Raw genomic sequence first — 19214 nt, forward strand, 5'->3', positions numbered from 1 at the left:
AGACCCAGGTCCCCTCTCCTGGCCCCGTGCTTTTCCCCTCGACCCAACAAACTGCTTCCACCCTATTTCAAAACTTGTCTTTCTGAAAGCTGAAATTGTCTCTAGAAGAATAAGCAACATTTTATCTCACTCAAGTTTAAACGTTGCCAGAAGGAATGAGAGCGTTGTTGAGATTTGCCAACTTTCTCCTCTAGGAATTTCTAATCTTAGGTATCAGGAGAAAAGAGAATTACCTCTTTATCCTGTGTTAAGAGAATCCTGGAGGGGAAATGTAGGCTGTGGCTTGATTGATTAGATACTATTTTAGTAGCATTTCTCTTGCCAAGGAAAACATCTGGGTGAGGATGAACTGAGCCTAATTTTGTACAACTTATGTTTTCATGTTTCTTGTAAAGCGTGTCAATAATGAAAAAAGAAATTTAATTCCTTTTCAGCAGTGCCTAAATATAAATGTCTATGTAAGTATGTGTCAGTAGTTTGGATAGTAAATAGACTTCTTGGTTTTCCTTGGCATCATAGAGGATTAAGGAGAGAAATGGTGAATGTCATTTCAAGCCACTCTCTTTTCTGTATTCAGTCTTTTTTAAAAAATTAATTCAATGGCTGTGATCCAGTTACAGTGGACCATAAATCTGTCAGCAAACTTGAAATGCCTCCAGATGAAGAATGTGGACTGCGTGTAAGATCTTTATTTTTGAGCTGAAGAGATGCAAGGATTCTCCCTGTTTGGTCTTCCCCATTCGTTTCAGATCCCAGTGCAATACACAAAATAATCTGGGTTTTTCCCCTCGTAAATCACCACACTCTTTTTTTTTTTTTTTTTTTTTTTTTTAGCAATGGCGTATTATAAAAAATGGTGTTTGAAAAGGAGATTGGGAGAAAGCCATTGAATTAGTGTATGTGGATTTCAGGAGGACTTTTTTCAAAGTCTCTCATGAATTCCTTGAGGGCAACAGAGAGAAAAGTTATTAGATGTGATTATTAGAAGCGTTTGTAGGTGCTTGGAAAAACCTAACCAAAGTGCTTGTCAATAATTTACTGTTACCTTGGGGGCTCTCATGGGCCATGAAGCAGGGTCTGCCCTTGGACTGTTCATTTTTTTCCATCAGTGATGGGGTGGAAATTACAAGGATGTGGATGCTTGTCCAATAGAAGGGTAATGTTTGACAAATTAGTGCTGTCAAAGTTGAAACGATCCGCCCTGCAAAATAGTGTGAGCCATAACGAGAAGAGTTTAAGCAAGACCCCTCTGACCATCTGTCTGAGATGCGCCAGAGAGAGCTCCTGGGGAGGGAGGTACCTGCAAAGAGGTGCTATCAACACATTTGTTTCAAGAACACTGATTTCTTCTTTGAAGGAGTAGCTGGAAGTCAATGATAGGGAAAGGAAGACCAGGAATAGAGAATGAAAGCTCAATGGAGTAAGTTTTCTTTTTGGGCAAATGTCTTCAGCTGAGTGGCCTTTGAAGGAGCTCACTACAGGAGCCCAGGCCACCCACTCTGGGGCAGGACGGGACGAAGGAGGGGCGGAACGTACTTCCCACTCCTTTCTTATAAACTTCCTGCATGAGGCCGGACAAGGGAATTTTCTGATCTTTTTATAAAACTGGCAAAAAAAAAACAAAGTGAGTCTTCAGCTGTTTACCTCACAATTGTCTTTAATGAGACCTCTTCATTTGTAAGGAATTTTGAAATTCCTAGAATCGATAAGTTCATCTTTTAAATTTGAATCCAAATGGTATGGGTTTCTTAAATGTCTGAACCAAGTTTCTAAATTGTTAAAGAGAAAAGGTCCCGTGAGTGAGGGGCAGGCTGGCTCTTGGCCCGGCAGCAGGACCATGTTAGTGTGTGATGGTGACAGGCTGATGCCGCTCTGCTGAGGCCCAGGTGGAGGTGCCGCTCTCTGACCTCAAGTTCGGGTGCTGAGGAGAGGATTTCACATCTCTCTCTTTCCCTCGAAGGGTGTCTGGAGCTAAGACAGGTCCTAAGAGCGAGGAGGGAAGACTTCTCCTTGGGTGAGGAGCTGTTGGCACCCTTTGTGGGATCAAAGAATGTGAGAGTTCACTCTGACCATGTTGTTAATGAAATTAGGGGAAGTATTTCAGGCAGACAGAATATATGAAAAATAACATAACAAAACTTATATACCCACCACCCAACTTAAGAAATAAAACATTAACAACCTAGGTGAACACCCACGTCCACCTCTCTCTCTTTCACCACCCCGCTCCTCTCAGAGGTAATCATGGTCTGGAGTTTCACGCCCTTCATTTTTCAGATGAGGAAAAGGAGGCCCAGAGAGGTTGGGAGCTGGCTTAGTTTCACACTCCAGACTGGTGGGAACCCCAAGACGACTTCTGCTTCTTTCCAGGGGGGAACAGTTCACTGTTAGTAAATTTGTCCTGCTTCTCAGCCCTGGGGTAGAATCAAGTAGGTCTGAGATAAGACAGCTGGGAGATGACTTTAGTGGTCCCCATAAACTGTGTACTTTGCATAATAAGTGACGGGGAAATCGAAGGGAAGGAATTTTAGCCAACAGTTGCTTGTTTGGAATCTTGGGATGGTGCAGTGAGATTAAGTGGACACTGAAGTTTGAGGACAGTCAGATGTACAGGCTGTTGAGGCTCACAACTGCGGTGGAGCGTCACGGGGGCTCAGAGCTCAGAGCTAGAGTGAAACAGCCACACGTGTAAGCAGCCTTCTGAGCCCTTGTTTTCCTCCCCATGCAAATATTGGATATCTCCTAAGCCTTCAGAAAAACGGTCCCGCTGAAATGAAAAATACCACGTTAAAATTTTCCTAGAAAAGCGTCATCAGGAGGTTTGAACAGCTTCCTGGGAGAAATGAAAGTTAGTGTGATTAATATATGTCTTCTGGTGAGTACGAATCTGAAGAACTGAAGAAATATGTTGGGAGCAATTCAATTTTAATAAAATTAAGAGCAAACAAGATTTCTTTTCTCCTGCTGATAGAATGATATATAATTTTCAAATTTTGGGGGAAGCACAGGTGCTTTTCCCATTTTTATTTATAGATTTTTTTAACAGCCTATGCTTTATACCCTGTCACTTTTTTCTTGTTTATTTTTTATTTCTTTAAAAATAACAGCTAACAATTTTCACCTAGAACTCATTCACAGACATTGGAAAAGGTGGTATCTTTGGAGAAAGCTTGCAGTTGATCACAAGATCACTCACTAGACCTAATTTTACCCAGAAGGCTGACACTAAATGTCGATAAAAATCATCAAACAAAGCTTTGAAAGACAAGGGCTCCCTCTGAAGAGCTTTGCTGGGTTGGTTGGTAAAGAAGTGCTGGGGAGCTGTGGGTTTCTGCATTAACTCAACCTCGAACGAGCAGGAGGGAGTCAGAATGCCCATCTGCCCACCCGTGTTTACCACTTGGGACGCCCAGTCACAGCGGGAGAACGCCCCACTGCATTGACTGGCATCCTTTTGTCTTTCTCCAAAGGGAATGTTGAAGTGGAGTCTTTCCACCTGCTGTGGAAGGGGCAGTCAATACTGCTCTTCACACTCCAATCATAACTTTGTCTTCCTAGGATTGATCAGAGTTGTTCAGGCCGCCATTTCAGACTTGGCCTTTTTGCTCTTGCTTTTCAGACTGTTTATTCTATGGCTCCATTCCCTTTCCCCCAGCTGGCAGAATTGAGGGAAAAATACACCTACAACATTACTCCATTCCCAGCCGCAGTTAAATCCACCTCAGTTTCTGGGTAAGATCTTTTTTTTTTTTTTATTGTTTTCATAATGGAAAACAATACTTTGTTATTGTAACTTATTATTTGTTAAGCCCTAGAAATATGTTCAGAGGAATTTGGTACTTAAAATCTGAATGTCTCTTTCCAAAAGGTTTTGATTTAAATTCAAGACAGGGATTTTTAAAAGTGTGCTTTCCAAAGAAGATTGGAACATAAACTGAAGGCGTATTTAGCAACCCCACTACTTATTTAAAAACATCAAATATTGAAAGTCTCAATAATTAAAGTAATGTGCAACTGGTTCCTGAAGAGACAGATGAGCTCATTTAAAATGCTATAAAGACCAGAAATTGACAAATGTATATACAGGAATTTAATATATGAAACTTGGCATATCAAATCAATGGTGAAGATACCCTATTTAGTAAATGGTTCTGGGCCGGTGAGACCTATACGGAAAGAAAGAAAGTTAGAGTCGTACCTCACGCCAAAAATCAGAATAAATTTCATACGGATGAAAGAATTACAAGGGAAAAATGAAGTAATAAAATTAGCAGAAGAAAATGTAGAAGGAGGACTTTAGTTCCTTGGAACTGGAAAGGCCTTAATAACTGACTCAAAATAAAAAAAATAAAGGAAAAAATTAAATTTAATTACTTTAAAAATAATTTTCTGCATGACTGGGAATAAAACAGAACAAAACAAGATCTTCATAAGCAGATGTAAAAATATTTGTGGAGAAATATTTATAACTGAGATCTCTCATATATAAAGTTCCTAGAAATTAGTAAGAAATGACCACCCAATTGAAAAATGATGAAAAGATGGGAATAGGCAGTTTATGTAAAAGGCAATATCACTTGTACTAAGAGAAGTACTTAAAACTAGATTGAGATTCTGTTTTTTTACCTGTCACATTGACAAAAATCCAAAAGGTTGATGTTCAGTCTGCTGATAAGACTGTAGGGAAACAGATGCTCTTATCCATTGCTGGTGAGAGGTTAATCACTACAGAATTGGAGGCGGGTGACTTGGCAGTATCTGCCCAAATTACTAATGTATATATCCTTTGACCCAGCACCTCTACCTTTATGAAATATCCCCGAAATATATTTGTACACATACGTGGGCTCTGTACATACAGCACAGTGCTGCCTTATAAAAGGATGAGGAAACTCCATGTGTGAATGTGGAGAGATTCCTAGGTGAATAAAAGTGAGGCACAGAAGGGTGTATACAGTATACTAATATTTATGCAAAAAGAGGAGAAGAATAAGACTATATAGTCATTTTTGCTGATCTGTGCATAAAGAAACTGAAGAATATATAGGATGCTAGTAATAAGGGTCACCTGTGGGAATTAGGTGGGACAAGAACTGGACAGAAGTTGGACAGGGATGGGGGGAAGACTTTCTATATATACATAAATTATTTTCTACTGAATATTCACTACTTTCTTTGTATATTTCTTTTTCTTCTGTTTTCCAAGACGACATGGTAAGGTCAAAGACAGTGATGAAGAGAATGACCCAGACGATGAAGATGCTATTGCTAATGCAGTGGGATGTCTTGGACCTTTCAGTGGGCTCCTTGCACCTGAACTGCAGAAGTTCCAAAAGCAAGTGAAAGGTAAAGAGGTGGCTCTCTGTTGAGATGATCACAATGTGCTGGTTCCATATAGCAAGGGTGTTATTGTTATGTCCTATAAATGCCTATTGTTTCCTCAACTGGTTACCACTATTTAAAGGTCTTTATTGAAAATATCTTCTCCGTTACTTTTTCCTTTAGTAGGGTCTCTCTGTGTTATGTGCTGTATGCATAGTACATATTTCTTTTCCTTTAGGGTGACTTTTGCTCCTCACTCTTCTGATCCGACTTTGTGTGCTCAGTTCCTTAGCACTGAGCCTGGAATATAATAGATTCTTACTGCATTCTATTTGAGTTTAATTGAATTCATTCTAGACTGGCTTCTCTTCCACTACAGAAATACCCTCTAAATCTAAAACATGGTAGCTTCTACTTGAATTTGAGTGACAAGGAACTCATTATCTCACAAGACATTCCGTTAGATTCCTCTGCTTAGCCCATGGTTTCTAGTTGCAAAGAGATTGCCTCCGCCTACCAGTTGTATTAATAGTTCTTTTTGGAACAAAACACAAGAAGTCTGCTTCTCTTCCACCAGACATCTCTTTGAATCTCTCAGGATGGCCATCATGTCCCCCAAAGCTTTCTCCATGATCCAAGTTCAGAATTTCTTTAAGTATTTCTCGTGAGATGTGACTTTCAGAACTTTTAATATTCTATAAATTCACCTCTCAATGTCCTGCGGTTTGGTGCTGTCCCTCCTAGGATGTGGTGCTCTGAATTGAATGCCATGCTGTATTTGCTGTATTTGTTTTTTCTTGTGCGGAATAGACTTCCTGTGCCCTAGGTTATTGACAACAGCCTCTTTTGAAGCAGTTCATGATTCGCCCGCTGTGTTCTTTCCCGTCTTGAGTGACAGTTCTTCCTTTAGGATATTATTGTACCTCTTCTAGTTTGAAGACCATTTTCCTTGCTAAAAGGACTGAAACAGAATGTCAGGCACCTCTGCTTCTTGTCGCCATCTGCTAACTTTATGCTACCTTCTCAAAGTCACGGGGCTGTCTTCTCCTTTTCGTTCTGCTTGCTTAGAAGTCTTCTTGTTTTGCCTTTTTTGGTAGTGGGAGTTTTGAGTCTGTTCCCCAGCCTGAGCTTGTTTTGAGTTTTAACCTGCCGGATGGTTTGTGTGTATGTCCTTGGTGCGTACTCTCCTCTCATCTTTTTAAATGGCTTTTAAACATCTGAACCCAACAATAGTCCTGCTGATCTCATAATGCCCACTACTCTCTCTCTTGTTGCCTGAATTTCAGCTTTTGGTTTCTAGCCATGGAATCAATATGTATTTTAACTCTAAAATTCTTGAATCTGCATTTGGTCTGCATTCCATTTATTTTTCTGTTTTTCTTTCCGTGCCATTATGTCTTCCAGGATGACATGACCACTTTCTCTGAAGATTCATCATTAGTCTTTCTTTTTGGTTTAATGAAGTTCAGACTAGCAGGTCCCCTTTTAATTTTCTTCTCCTTAGAGAAATGTTTTCAGTAAAAAAACATAAATTCATCAGATGTTTATTTTTAATATTTTCTTTCAGGTTTGTTAATAGTTGCTTTATGAACTTTCGTGCTCCTGTGTTGGGTGCATAGATATTTATAAGTGTTATTTCTTCTTGATGGAGTTTCCCTTTGATCATTATATATTGCCCCTCTTTGTCTCTCTCTACCTGCCTTATCTTGAAGTCTACTTTGTCTGATCTAAGTATTGCGACACCTGCTTTCTTTTGTTTGCCATTAGCTTGGAGGATTGTCTTCCATCCCTTCACTCTGAGCCTGTATTTGTCATTGGAGCTGAGATGTGTGTCCTGGAGGCAACAAATTGTTGGATCTTCTTCTTTAATCCATCTTGCCACTCTGTCTTTTTATTGGATAATTCAATCTATTTATGTTTAGGGTGATTATTGATGTACGAGGGCTTAATGCTGTCATTAATTATATCACTCATTTTCCGGTTTTCCTGCATTTCCTTTGTTTCTTGTCCTGTGTGTTTTGGTCTACCCATTGACTTCTGCAGTTTTTTATGATGTGTTTCTTTGTTTTTTTCCTTATTTATTTTTTGTGTCTCTGTTCTGCTTTTTCGTTTAGTGACTACGTTGAAGTTGTATTCAGAATCTCGTGTATAACATAGTCCATTTTCTGACAGCCTCGTATTTCCTTAGTCTAAACTGATTCAGACCCTTTCCTCCTCCCCTCCTAAGTTATTATTCTCATCTCTTATTCCAACTTGCGTTGTGAGTTTGTGGTTAAAGTGACAAGATTGTCTTTGTTTTTGGTGTTTTCCTTCCCTTTAGCCTAATGCTATAGTTGCATATTTGCTATCCTATTCTGATTCTGTCTATTTGTCTCCTTACTCTGTTTTATCACCCCTTTCTCCTTTTTTTCTTTTTTCAGGTATGAGGGCCTTCTTGAGGATTTCTTGTGGTGGGGGGGGGGGGTGGTCTCATGGTTATGAAGTCCCTTAGCTTTTGTTTGTCTGGGAAAGATTTAATTTCTCCCTCATGTCTGAAGGATATTTTTGTTGGATAGAATATTCTTGGCTGAAGATTTTTATCTTTTAAAGATTTGAATATGTCGTTCCATTCTCTCCTAGCTTGTAAGGTTTCTGCAGAGAAGTCTGCTGAAAGCCTGATAGGGGTTCCTTTGTAGGTTATTTTCTTCTGCCTTGCTGCCCTGAGTATTCTTTCTTTGTCATTCATTTTTGCCAGTTTTACTACTATATGCATTGCAGTAGGTCTTTTTACATTGACTTATCTAGGAGATCTGGACACTTCCTCCACACATATTTCCCTCTCATTCCCTAGATTTGGGAAATTCTCTGCTATTATTTCTTTGAACATGCTTTCTGCTCCATTCTCCTTTTCTTCATCCTCGTGGATACCTATAATTCTTATGTTGCATTTCCTCATTGAGTTGGATATTTCTCGGAGACTTTCTTTCTTTCTTTTTAGTCTTAGTTCTCTCTCCTCCTCTGTCTGGAGCATTTCAACATGTCTGTCTCCGATTATGCTGATTCACTTCTCTATGATGTCCACTTGAGCATTCAGGGAATCCATATTTTGTTTTATCTCTTCCATTGTGTCTTTCTTCTCTAATATTTGATTGATTCTTCTTTATAGTTTCAATCTCTTTTGTGAAGTAGCTTGTGAACTCATTGAATTGTTTCTCTGTATTCTCTTTTACCTCATTGAGTGTTTCGATGATAGCTATTTTGAATTCATTGTCATTTAGTTTACATATTTCTGAGTCCTCAGGACTGAATTCTGGGTGCTTCTCATCTTCTGTGTGGTCTGGAGATTTGATGAATTGCCTGATGCTGGAAGGATGGGTCTTTCTCATTCTGATATTATTTGGTTGCAGTTACAGCCTATCGCCACTGGATGGGGGTCGAGAGCTGCGTATTCTGAGCCCTCGGCCCAGATGGGGTGGCTGGGTGCGGGTTGTGGGGGCTGGGGAGGCGCTTTCTCCTGCATGCAGTCCAAAGTTTCCCTATCAGCTCTAGCTATCTGGTCTCCTGGGGTCTTGGCTTGGATAAGGTCACCCCTGCGTGAAAGCTTTCGCCCCATTAGAGGGCTTCTGTCTGGGCTGCTTGGCCATGGGAGTCGTGGATGATCCTGGGGACATGTGAGCCCTCCCTCACTCCTTCCCTCATGGAGCCTCCCGCAGCAGTGATCCCAGTCTCTAGGGGAGGGAGCAAAAAGTTCTCTCTTACTCTGGTCCAGCTCCTCCAAGTGGTGCTCCAGCCTCTCCATCCTCCATCGTATGGCTGCCGTGACTCTCTGAGGATTTTTGTGCTTTTAGGGTATTTTCTGTTGGTATTTGGTTGCTCCTTTTTGTTGTATGTTGGAGGGGAGAGAGTCCCAGGCAAGTTCACGCCGCCATGATGCTGACGTCACCTCACCAGATGTTTAGCCTTTATCTGAATAATGCTTTCAGCAGATGTTAGGATAGTTGAAATCCTCCATCAATATTTTCTTGTCTGGTCCCCAGGCCAGTTTTACATATTGTGCTAGAGGAGCTCGTCTCATCCCTCTTTGCCCTGTGCAGTCTCTGCACATATTCTCACACAGTACTTGTGCCTCTTTCCTAGATGTCGCCTCAATTTTATTTCAGGGACAAATCTGTTAGCTGTAGGTGTCACAGGATCAGAAACCACGTCTGACATAGCACACATGGTAAACAGTTAGGAAATGTTTGTTAAATGAATAAAAACATTAATTTCTAGTGATACAGTGATCTGAAGTCTTGATAATTTTATAGAGTGTGTTGCTATTTTTAACTTAAGAAAAACTCACTTTTAATGACTGACTAAACTCCACGAGCTCTCAGTCCCTTATACATTCTCATGCGGTTATACAAAATCTGTACACTGACTCAAGACATCTGGAGTTACGCTTTTCTAAGGGAATTTTAGAAAATGGCAGTGATTTTTATCTGCGAACTGTTGATCTGATGTCTATAAAATGAACAAAGTGGTAATAAAATCAAACAATGAACCCATGCAGCTTGTTTTAGACCTACAGTTAGGCTGATAAGAAAATGCAGAATTATTTTCAGGACCAAATAAAAACAGGCACTAGGGGGCTGGCCCCATGGCCCAGTGGTTAGGTCCACGCGCTCCACTTTGGTGGCCCAGGGTTTCACAGCTTCAGATCCTGGGTGTGGACATGGCATCGCTCACCAGGCTATGCTGGGGCGCATCCCACATAGCAGAACTAGAAGGACCTTCAACTGGAATATACAACTATGTACTGGGGGGCTTTTAGGAGAAGACGACAAAAAAAAAAAAAGAAGAAGATTGGCAACAAATGTTAGCTCAGGTGCCAATCTTTAAAAAAAAAAAAACCAAACAAGCACCAGACAAATTCTAGTGTATATTTTTTTTGTGGTTTAGAATTTCCTAGAGGTTAAGATACTACACCAGGTTATAGTGGAATCCATCCCCATTTGGTCTTCTTCACGGACACCATCTCCTTCTCTCCCTTCTCTGGACTGCAGACCCAAATGAAGAGCAGAGTCTGAGATCTAATAACATTGCCGAGCTGAGTCCGGGAGCAATCAATTCCTGTCGAAGTGAATATCACGCTGCTTTTAACAGTATGATGATGGAGCGCATGACCACAGATATCAACGCCCTCAAGCGGCAGTATTCTCGCATTAAAAAGAAGCAGCAGCAGCAGGTTCACCAGGTGTATATCAGAGCAGGTAATGTGAGACTTGTTTGAATCGGTGTCAGCTCTGTCAACTTGTGAAGGAAGCACAAGTGTTCCTAGACGGCCTTGGAATTCTACTCGCCGTGGCTCAGCATCCACGCACGCACGCAGCTGGCGTGGGATGATAGCTATTTAGCATCTTGTTTTTGATTTTATCTCATCAGGCTCTAAAGAAGCGACAGAGCGTGGGTTTTTAGGTCCCAAGGACCAGGCAGTTGATGGTATTCAAGACATCGTTACTGTGTGGGCTCATGCAGGGGGCTTGACGAATGATGAGGCTGTTGCACAGCATGCAGTCCTTGGACTTGAGATATTTTGGAATTGTTGCCTCCTCAATTTCAGGCTTTGGAAAATAGATTTTAGTCATCTGGGCACTAGTAAATTAAGCTATTTGCCAGTCCTTTAGTAGAAGCATGGCAGATGTTGTGATTAGAGGAAAAGGAAAAAGCCATTCCTCTGCCTTCCTAATGGGTTGGCAGTGTCTTGGGAGTCTGCCGAGAAGAACACAATTGTAGGGCACTGGAAATGCTCTTTTCCAAGGATTGTCAAGCTTCTTTTTTCTTTCTTTTTTTTAATTTCCAAAATCCCAGTGAACAATCTCCTTCATTGTTTTAATATGTGCTGATTTGGGAATTGGTTTGTCTTGTTCTAAATGAAATCCTAATGAAAACGATGCCTATGCGGGATTAACCAAACTATAAATTTGACATGTTTTTAAGAGGCTGGTGAGCATGTGACTGATCTTGCCCAAAAACTGAATTTACCTTTCACTCATCTGGGAGGAGTAGGCAACTTCTTGAAGATTCTTACCTCATTCTAACTCATTAAGAAAGCAATCACAAAAGAAACTAACAACTGCAGCGTTTTAATTTTCAAAACACTGGCATGTGCATGTCCTCATTTTGTCCTTAAAACAAATGTCTGAGGAAGGCAAGGACAGCTATCCTTTATCGTTTTAAAAGATGAGGAAATGGTGATTCAGGAAGGCTCATGTAGCTATAGTGAGAGGTCAGGCCAGGGCTAGAACTCCTGTGTTCTGATTCTTTGTATCATCCTTTTTCAACTGCATGGTACAAACTTTTGAGTGGAATGATGAACAACTGCCTTTGGGTGCTAAGTTAGCCCCGTGCCTTGCACTCTGGTCAGGGGTCAGCAAACTGTGTTCTACAGGCCAAATGCTGCTCATTTCCTGTTCTTGTAAATACAAGTTTTATTGGACCCCAGGCCTGCCCATTTGTTTATGTATTACTATGACTGCTTTTGTACTACAATACTTGAAATATTTACTGTCTGGTCCTCTTCAGGAAGTTTGCCGAGCTTTACTCTAGATCGTGGTTTATGTCGTTCTTTTTAGGGAGAGATTGTTGCTCAAAGGCAAAGTTCTAGAGCATTGCTTCTCAGCTTTCATGTGCATATGTATCATTGGGGATCTGTTCAAATGAAGAATCTGTTTCAGTAGGTTTGGGTTGCAGCTGAGATTATGCGTTTCCAACAAGCTCCTAGGTGATGCCAGCGCTGCCCGGTGGGGGTTGCCTTTGAGTAGCAAGGTTTCTGAGGAGATGGTGTAGGGCAGAATCAGCAGCACAAGTGGAGAGGTCGAACTAGAGCTTAAGGCAAAGGACCTCAGTTTCTGAGACGTAAAGGAAGGTGGTAAGGGTGGTGGTTGAGGCACCAGCTTCCTAAGTTAGGGAGGGCAGGAAGTTGAGGCCTTTCAGACCTGATAGCTTTGGTTTTCATTGAGAAATTGGAGGAAGGGTTGTTTGCTTGGGCCTCAGTTGGGGGTTGGGTGGGAGCTTAAAGAAAGTAATGAAGATTTGGATGGGTGGTTGAAAGGAATGGGAGAGGGAAAAAGAAGATTGTTCAGCGGCATTGAGGACCCAACAAAATAGGAAGTTATGAATTTGAAGGGCTCTCAATCCACATGGCTGTGTAATGTTTTTTTCTTCCCCCTAGCAGTCCTTAGCAGCTCCTGTTATGGGAAGGAGAATGTGGACTGTGGATCCAAGGGTGGGGTTTTCCAGGTATATGCGATAAAGGGATAGGGATGCCTGGAATGGTGAGGCAGTGGTCCAGGTGATTAGCCATGCATCTAAGGATGTAAGTGAGCCAAAGAGAGACGAGTGGTTATTAGAAGACTGAGGATCAAAGATCCCTCTGTGGCTCAGTACCAGCTATAGTTAGAGTGGGAGCCGAGCGCTAGAAGAGTCAAAGAGAAGAATGTGAAACTTAGTGTTTTTCATATAAGGTAGATCTAGGTGTTAGGTTTAGGATGGAACTGGGGAGGTGGAGGAACTATGAGGATGCGTCAGTCACAGAGACAGTAAAGTAATGAAGGGAGGTGGTAGGACATGGGGCGAAGAGGAGATAGTCGTCAAAATTTTCAATAAAGGTTGGAGTGTGACCAGATGTAGATGGCAGCAAGAGAGAAGCATAGAAGGAAGTTCAGCCAGATGACATGGATGTCAGGGAGGAAGGATGTTCAAGAAAGATATCAGGACCTTCTCCCTACTGCTTCTCCCTGCCGCTGTCCTCCCTGGAGCCCTGTGTGTTTACGCTTCATCAGAAATAGAGGCCAGTAGTCGCCACAGGAGGAGGACAGTAGCACTATCAGCGGTGCCCTCCAGGAGAATCAAGCTTTTGGTGCCTTCCAGTTTTCAATTTGCTTTCAAAGTCCACTGAGCACATGGGAGAGTGGTTTTCCATACCTGGGGTCAGCCATTGGATAGCTGTGATTTCTCTGCATCTTTACCACCTTCTTACACTTCTCTGCTTCTGCTGTCTCTCACGTCACAACGTGCCGTGTGTTCTTTTCCTGCGTCTTAGAAGCTGAGCTGATAATCCACATGATCGTAGTGTTTGACTTATTGTTTTAAAAAATCTTCAAAGATTTTCTAGATACAAGACCTCCGAGGTTGCTTCTCAGAGACTAAAGCTCTCCATAAAAAACATTAGGGAGTCTGGGCTCTAATTAGTAACAAAGGGGTCAGAGTCTCTGTTCCTTCCTGCATCCTCGGCCCCTCGTCTCCTCGTCTTTGAGGAGGCTCTAGGGTTGAATTCAGTTTCTGCTGCCTTTAGTCACATGACTCCTCCAGTACCTGGGAACCACGTGGGCAGGGCTAAGGGGACAACCCTTATGTGGTTCCTGCTCCGTGACGGATGTGTTCCTCTGTGGTGCATTTCACATGACCTTTCAACATTTCTTTCAGACAAAGGGCCAGCGACCAGCATTCTCCCGTCTCAGGTAAACAACTCTCCGGTTATAAACCACCTTCTTTTAGGAAAGAAGATGAAAATGTCCAACAGGGCTGCGAAGAATGCTGTCATCCATATGCCTGGTCACATGGGAGGCAAAATATCTCCTGTCCCCTATGAGGACCTCAAGACGAAGCTCAACTCTCCATGGCGAACTCATATCCGAGTCCACAAAAAGAACATGACGAGGACCAAGAGTCAGCTGGGCTGCGGGGACACCGTGGGGCTGATAGAAGAGCAGAAGGAGGGCTGCAAGGGGACAGCAGAGGCGTTTCCCTCCGGTTGTGCAGCGACAGCCCGGAGAGAAGGCGGCAGCTCCGAGGACAGCACGGGGAGGACAATCGAGGGGCACTCTCCAGAGCCGGTGTTTGGGGATGCTGATGCCGACATGTCTGCAGTTCAGGTGAAGTTAGAAGCCTTGGAACTGGGCCAAGGGGCTGCTGCTGCTGAAACTGAGCCCAGGGTGCACCCGCCCCGCCCACGGCCCTGCCCGGAGCCCTCGGAGCCCCCTGCAGAAAACAAAGCCACCAGCAAACCTCCTCAAGGCGGCCACCCGAAAACCCCCATCTTCAGCCCCTTTCCCAGTGTCAAGCCACTGCGGAAGTCAGCCACCGCCAGGAACTTGGGATTGTATGGTCCTACAGAAAGAACCCCGACTGTGCACTTTCCTCACATGAGCAGGAGCTTCAGCAACTCCAGCGGTGGGAACAGTGGCACCAAGAAACGGTGATGTCGCCCAGAAACTATGATGTCTCCCAGAAACTCTGTGTCTAGATTCACATTTTCATGGTGGTGTGAGGCTGAATGGCTCCAAAAGTGTTTCCATTGTCCAGTGAAAATGAGTAGTCAGGTTCAGAGATGAGCAGCTGTGTATAAACACGGGAATTGGAAGTTTTATAACCAGAGCAAGAATAGGGACCTTTTCCCATCCACTGATAACTGATACAGTGGATTCTTGTGGCAAAATAAATATTGTGGTTTTAAAGTGTGAAGTTTTTCCAAGTTTTCATTGTGAGCTGTTTAGAAAAGAGGATGTGTCTAGACTGTTAACCCCTTTTCCTTATTCTTGTTCGGGGGGCCTTCAGGGTCCCTGTGACAACACCCCCAAACCTTCCAGTTCTCTGGGTGTTGTTAGTACTCAAGCATGCACACACTAGCTTGTAAAAAGAAAGTCAGATTCTTAGTTGCAGAAACTTCCAACCTCCCTCTTGATGCCCTGTTGAGGGGAATGTTGTGTGTGTGAATTTTCCTTGAGTAGTTTCCTTTAGCCAATCTCAAAATTATTTTTTAGTCTTATGCTAAAGTGCAGAAGAAAAATCTAGATAGCCTTTCTTTCCCTTTCTATTTCTACCTGTGAAATGAAGAAAACCGTTAATCTCTTGAAATTGAGGTTGATCACTGACCTGAAGATCTCATGCAGAGTCCACAGATGGGAAATGCATTGAGCGATCGCTCTGACCAGCTTGCTAATTCCACTGAGCTTTCCCTAAGGATCATTGTCTCCTCATAAGGAGAGTTTGGTCCTCGGTGGTGGGATGACACAATGGGCTCTACATGGAGCTTTCCTGCATCCTCCGCCATGCAGCTCATTGACCTACCAGCTCCCCACCGCAGATGCTCTGCTCAAAGCTAGATCGCGAGACCTGCAACTTTGTTACTTGAATTTGTGCTTTTTTTGATTAGAGTACTTCGTTAAGTACTTTGTTACTTGAACACTGCCTTTCTCCGGAGAGGGCGTTAGTGCTTTCTAGCTCTCTCTCACCCACTCCTCCCGGTCCCAGTGGGTCAGAGATGTGCTGTTATCTCCACTATGCAGATGGGAGCTCTGAGCCACGCCAGGTGAAGTAGCACTTCAGATACTCAAGGTAAAAACTCCCAGGACTCCATGTGATTTAGCCACGTTTCCTGCAGCACAATAGCCGGGTCTAACGCTCCTTGTACACAGATGCATTAGCTCCATAGGTTCTAGAAACCAAGACTGGAAAGCCATTCGCTATACTCCCTCCCGACTCAAAGGACCTTTCTCCGGATGGTACAGAGTCCTGTGATGGCATTTCACAAGACCAGCTCTGACCTTCTTCCCTGAAAAGGTGGTTCATTTTTAAAATGCTTCATGCAGCTGTCATTTGGCTGAGCAAAAGGCTCACTCCTCAGTCCCCTTCTCCCACCGTGGTTAGAAGAATAGACACAGCTTCTTTACCCTCGTCTCTGGAAGACCTTGCCGTGCTTGCCAGCATATTGTTGATGCAGTCAATATTAATTTGAGCTAATTGAATTGCTAATTCTGAAACCAAAGCTATAGTTTTAGAGAGGGCTTTTACTATGAGAGGTACTAATTTTTATAATAAAACAGAGAATGTGGTTGTGTGGGCTTTTTTGAACGGAAAACACCAGAATGACATATACAGTCAGAAAAGCCATCTTATCTCTTTCATGGTATTTTTACCCCCAAAGGAACTAAAGATGGGAAATATGACTAATAAGTTATTGCAGCTTTGGTCTTGAATTCTTTGTCCTCTGAAGTGAGCATGCAGTCTTGCAAAGCTGCCACGCCCACAGCCCGTGTCTTGGGAAGGGAGTAGGTGGAGAGTGGGGGAGGCTTTGCATGCCCCCCTGGGAACGAGACCCACTGCATTTTCCAAAGTTAAGCAAATGACATGATTTTCTTCCATCTGCTAAACTTTACAGATAAGAATGATTCTACTTTATGTTCTTTTCTCCTCCCCCGTCCCAAATGAGTCAGAATAGTCACGTTCCCCTTGAAGGATATCTGACTTGAATAGAGAATTGTTCTTTCCTCTCTCGAGTCAGCTCCCAGCTCCCGGAAGGTCAGGGTTCAGGGAGGTGGGTAATGGGGGTAAGGGGCAGTCACTACAGTCCTTAGGATGGCGCCACTGTTGTCTACCAGCTATCTTAGTGTTAGCAGCACATGCCGTATCCGTTTCCCAGCGTTGGTCTTCCTGAGAAGGCGATGGATGAGATGGCGCATGGTTTGGGATAAGTATTTCTCGAATGAATAACTTAAAGGATAACAGTCCTTTGAGGTACAAATGACCTTGTGAGGATGTTAAAAACCGACAGATTCCAATTAAAGCGCTCTCTGTACCAATAACATGCTTGCATCGTACTATGTACTCACAGTGTGCATGGGTCAATTTGTGAGCCTTGCCTGCTTTAGGAAATAAAGAGACCTGCAGTACCTTCCAGCACACAGCACATGCAAGGACCTGTATGGACTTGTGATCTTCTCTGCCTACGGGACAATGTGTGCAGGCACCAGAAGTCCTCACCAAGTCGCAGGTTCTTTATTTTTAGCTATGTCTGCACCCTGTCAGTAGTTAAGCTGGGGGTAGACTCCTTCAGATGCCTCTGCACCTCAGTCCTCTTAGAAAACTCTCCAGAGGATCTAAACCTAGTTCGTAATGTCAACCTATGGGCTGTAACTGTTTGGAACATTGTATTCCTTTTTTTGTCTCTTCTTGTTCTGAAGATCTGTACTGATTGCAAAGACACATAAAGATTCCCGTTGTCGTAGCTGTTGTGCTGTTTTCTATCTGAGCGCGTGCACACAACGCTGCTGTGACATTCCTCTTCCCTTTCTCTTTTCAACTTCCCCCCACCTTGGTCACGTGCACCGGGGAAACAGCCCCGTAAGCTCCATCTCCCCCAGTCTGATCACTGGGTTGCAAGGTAGCCGGTGACCTGCTGAGAACTTGGCATGATAGTGGGATCCCGAATATGAGTAGGCAGAGAGTTGACTTAAAAATGGGTGTGTGAATAAAATTAACCTTTAGAGCTGTCATTTTCTTTTGTTTTAACAAAGTAGAACCGTGAGAATGCAGGTTAGCTTCCTGGTCTCACGGGTTCTGGCTGGCTGGGGAGCTGCGATCAGAATGCTCCCTCATAAAGTTTCCCTTTGCTCTTTCGGAGGTACTTTCTCTGCTGCCTAAGGCAATCATTTGAGGCCGCATTAAAAATATATTATTTTTCCTAATTAGAAAAGTAACACGTTTTAAGAAAATTTGGAAAACGACAGAAGGAATCATCGGTATTCCAATATGGATCTTTCCAGAATGTTCTGGTGCGTCTGCATGCGTGTATACACACATTGTTATCTATAAAAAGGTAATTGAGCAAACTAGTTTATGCTGTCTTTCCAGTAAATGCCCTTTCACAGCATCCCTTTCAGTGACTCATATTCCATCATGTGTTCATGCCAGAATTCACGTAACCAGGACCCTGTCGTCAGACAGGGGTTTCTGATTGTAGGTGATAATTAAGAGAGCATCCTCGTGCTCATGTCTTTGTGCACAGCTATGAGTATTTTCTCAGGGTATGCTCACTGAGGTGAGTTTGCTGGGTCAGAGAGTATGTACATTTTTAAGTCATATGTATTGCCAATCGCCATCCTTAAAGGTTGAACTTATCAGACAAGCAGTGCACGAGAACGCCTGCTTCTCTGCACCCCTGGAAGAGGCAGCACTTTCTTTCTTGTCTTTTTTTCCAGGACCTCCAGTGTTGATAGAAGCAGTGATAATGGGCATTCATCTCTGTTCCTGACTTTTAAGGGAACCATTAAGTAAGACATTTGCTGAGATTACTGGTAGGTATCTTTTGTCAGGTTAAGGAAGTTACCTTTTATTCTTTGCTTGCTAAGAGTTTTTTAAAAAAAACCATCAAGTCTTGAACTTAATCAAATGATCTCTAATTGCATCCTTTGAGAAGGAAGTAGTGCTTGAGACTTGATATCCTGAACTAGAGAAAATAACTATTACCAGGTCTCATCCAAGAACATTAGATGGTTTAGAGTTGGAAGTGATAGCAGGGAAAGTTTTATGTGCAAATTTTCATGGCAGAATTAGATTTACCAGTGGAAATTTGGAAACAAGGTAAACATCTGAGACTGGGGGATGGTTGGGTGAATTATGGCTCATCCACAGGATGGAAATGTAACAGCCTGTAAGTGTTTGGGCCATTGAAATGGCAGTTAACGATTATTCACGAGGCAGTTCAGATTAAAGCCGGCAAACTCTGGTGTCATTGAGCCACCGCGATACAGCTGGGGATGGAGGTGCTTCCTGGACGGTGGCTCAGAGTAGACAGTGCAGTGGCTCTCCCACTAAGGCAGCCTGTGCTCTGTTGAATGGGGGCTGAATGGGGATGGGTGCCCTGCTGGGTGAATCAGTTCCCATGGGACTCCCTGCTGGCTGTCTCCTGAAGCAAAGTCTGCTTCCTTACTGGAGCTCAGCTCTGGTCAGACCCATGGACCTGCAAAGTCTTGCTCCGTCCCATTTTCTTCCTTCCTTCCAGCACAGGCAGCACTCATCTGATTGCTCCACCCTGTGCCCTAGGGGCCTCAAGAGTCTTTTTTTGAAGTTAAAAAGCCAGAGAGTTGACTCTT

General features: G+C 43.0%; 1 protein-coding gene across 5 annotated transcripts in view; it reads left to right on the forward strand.

Moving 5' to 3' along the window:
* The window catches only part of TBC1D30 (TBC1 domain family member 30), an 84967-nt gene extending 67620 nt beyond the window's left edge, over positions 1-17347 (forward strand). For all 5 annotated transcript variants that reach the window (XM_070271852.1, XM_023643944.2, XM_070271850.1 and 2 more), the window contains 4 exons: positions 3620-3732; positions 5207-5346; positions 10347-10553; positions 13768-17347. In XM_070271852.1, coding sequence (XP_070127953.1) covers positions 3620-3732; positions 5207-5346; positions 10347-10553; positions 13768-14543 — 1236 coding nt within the window. In that variant the 3' untranslated portion in view covers positions 14544-17347. The remainder of the gene's footprint in view (positions 1-3619; positions 3733-5206; positions 5347-10346; positions 10554-13767) is intronic.
* Positions 17348-19214: the final 1867 nt, after the last annotated feature.

This window comes from Equus caballus, chromosome 6 (genome assembly GCF_041296265.1).
Source record: "Equus caballus isolate H_3958 breed thoroughbred chromosome 6, TB-T2T, whole genome shotgun sequence".
NCBI lineage: Eukaryota > Metazoa > Chordata > Mammalia > Perissodactyla > Equidae > Equus > Equus caballus.